This window comes from Metschnikowia bicuspidata, assembly GCF_001664035.1.
Source record: "Metschnikowia bicuspidata var. bicuspidata NRRL YB-4993 chromosome Unknown METBIscaffold_3, whole genome shotgun sequence".
In the NCBI taxonomy this organism is placed as follows: Eukaryota; Fungi; Ascomycota; class Pichiomycetes; order Serinales; family Metschnikowiaceae; genus Metschnikowia; species Metschnikowia bicuspidata.
In genome coordinates this window covers 1,688,957-1,691,521 of record NW_017387733.1, presented here as the reverse complement: position 1 = coordinate 1,691,521, position 2,565 = coordinate 1,688,957, and the positions used below count along the sequence as shown (strand labels likewise).

The following is a 2,565-nucleotide window of genomic DNA, read 5'->3' as shown; positions in this document are numbered from 1 at the left end:
CTTCGCCGCTTTCCTCGGGGTGCTCGGGCGGACCCCCACTCATGAGCAGGTCGAGTCTTTGGTCACCAAAAACGGCCCCAAAATTAGTTGGTGATGAAGGAATGGACAACTTGCGTATCTTGCGTCTTGGACACTCAGCGCCTGAGTCTGATAACTGCTCAGTATCGCAAACAGCTTCTGACTCCCTCGCAGGGAGCTGTGTGGAGGTGATGGAGTTCTGGATAAGCAATGCAAGTGCATCCTCTTCCTTCTCGGGTCCCAGGAGATCGATCAACCACGAGCTATCCATGTCCTCTTGGTCAAAAAACATTGGATGCTTGCTATGGTGAAAGTACACCGGGTCGTTGATGTTATTGACTCCGTTTAAATAAGACACCTTCACCACCGATACAAAGAAGCGATGCAGATCTCCAAGCTGTTTGTGCTGTCTTGCAAAATACGGACTTTTGTCGAACCAGTCGTTGTAGAAGACCCATCTCGCGGTGATTTTGCTTTCGGCCAAATTGGGTTTCTCAGAGGAGGAGGGGCCTAGCGTCACCGGCTGAAGCACTTGTCTGGACGAGTCCTTGCTATGAAACGAGGTGTTTTGAGAAGTCGGCCCTTGGGAGATCGGGATTTGGGAGCTTTGAGGCGACGTGTCGGAAGACGGATTGGACGCCGCGTCTTTCCGCAACATCGGTAAGAACTTTGGCTCCAAGTGCCCCGCAAGCAAAACGACAGCGGAGAACTTGAAGGCAAAATCAGACATCATCAGGATAAGGCCATTCAAGTGGTTCTGGGCCTTTGTATATGGATTCTCACGTGCTATCAACGGCACTTGGGGCAACGCAATGGCATCAAGGCCCTCTTCCATGGCTTTGGGCATGTGCTCAAGAAAACACCGGTTTTTATCGATCTGGTGCTTAAGAAGCAATTCCTCGTGCGTGGCCGAGATCTGGAGGCGGTAGAACTCGATGGTTTCATGGAAGTTTGTCACAGCCACAAGCACAGAGCCAGGCTCGACTTCCTGCAACGGCATGAACGCAAAAAACGCGTACAACTGGGCAAACGTCGGCACATGGTACGACACGAGGCGGCCCTGGTCCACCCATGCGGCATCAAACGACGGGTGCTGTTCCAAAATCAGCCACGGAAACGCGTTCAACGTCTCAAGAACCACCACCTTCAGCTCTGGCGACAGTAGAAGATGGGACGCTACAAGACTACATAGAACCGCGGAAAAAGCTGAGTTAGCGGGCACACTTTGCAAGTCCAAAAGCGCGTCGCTCTGGAGCCTGAGCATCAGATCTAGCGTCGGCACCCCGGTCGAAAGATGGCTCCAGAAAGGCTTCTGGGTGCTGATATCGAAAAGCGAGACCATGTCAGAACAGCATTTGTGGGCAATTGCGATTTGGTTTGGAGGGCGATTCTGGAAAATGGCCTAATTTCAGTGGCTAGTGATGGTGCGCCTGGCTCCAGAGTCTGAATAGGGCCGTCGCGCTTTTTGCCACAAGCCTTCACTTCCTTGCTGACATTCTTCGTTTTCCCGAGAATGAAGTGGAGAAATTCGTGATGATGTGTTCATGGAGCATTTTTTTGTGTTTCTAATTTTTCTTATAAAAGTGGTCTTTTAGTTCTGGAATTGAGCATTGGGCCGCTTTCAAGAGACTGATGAACGAGATTGGTTATGGGCACATCGGAGACAGGTGACAGTGAAGCGACAAAAAACGGTGGCTTTGACTTGTCGTTGGGTTCTTGTTGATTTTACTATACAAAGATTCTCATCTCTCCACTATTTTTGACATTTGGGACCAGCCGAGAAATCATTTTATTGATGTGCTCCTGGGAACAGCTTGTTCCCAAATTATTTTTTTGCTCATATTTCCTGACAACGGGTTAGCATTTGAAATAGACAAAGAATCTCGAGTTTTGAATGTCACCGAGACACGTAGTTAAACGTGGCGAGATTTGGAGTTTATGTCTACCCAGCTTTGAAGAAGAAGCTTCAGCCTCTGTCACTGCGTTACAGCGTAAGGAAGCAGCTTGACGAATGGATTCGGATATCAATCAACAGCTGCCCAATTCTTGCGTTTTTGCAGGAACGTTGAGCTTCATTCATGACTTTAGCTTATGCCACTGGGCTTATTATTCTTGAGCATTGCACTGCATTGATTCTAACATGCGAGGCAAACCACTTCATCCTCTGCGCTATAAATATCATCTCGGTGCCTGCGGGAATCAGTTTAGTTTTTCTCCCAACAAAAGACGATTTTCGATAGGTCTGCATCAGCAGTATCGACGCGTTGGTTCTGGGCGCACTAATATTACAGGTTATTATGAGCCGAGCTTGCGAACAGAGGCAGCGAGAAGATCAAGAAAACGAATTGGAAGCTGCTCCTTCATCTAATTGTACCATTGGGTAGGGTCCAGAACCACATCTACAAATCTCGCGGATTTCATCAGTCAGATATCTTGCACCTTTTTAGAAAGGCCCTCTCACGAGTTCCAGTGGATACATTGCGAGATTACCACTACATATCTGGAGTGCAAAGATACATTCCCTGGGGTATATTTATTTTCATGTTC

The 2,565-nt window shown here is 48.3% G+C and overlaps 1 protein-coding gene across 1 annotated transcript; it reads right to left on the bottom strand.

Moving 5' to 3' along the window:
* Positions 1 to 286: 286 nt before the first annotated feature.
* METBIDRAFT_56149 (uncharacterized protein) lies at positions 287 to 1,435 on the bottom strand (the record flags this gene model as incomplete). The annotated part of the gene is made up of 2 exons (XM_018858299.1): positions 675 to 1,435; positions 287 to 623 (listed from the first exon to the last, which is right to left on the bottom strand). Coding segments are annotated over exons 1-2 (1,023 nt in total), but the record flags the coding sequence as incomplete, so codon positions are not given.
* Between the last annotated feature and the right edge of the window lie 1,130 nt (positions 1,436 to 2,565).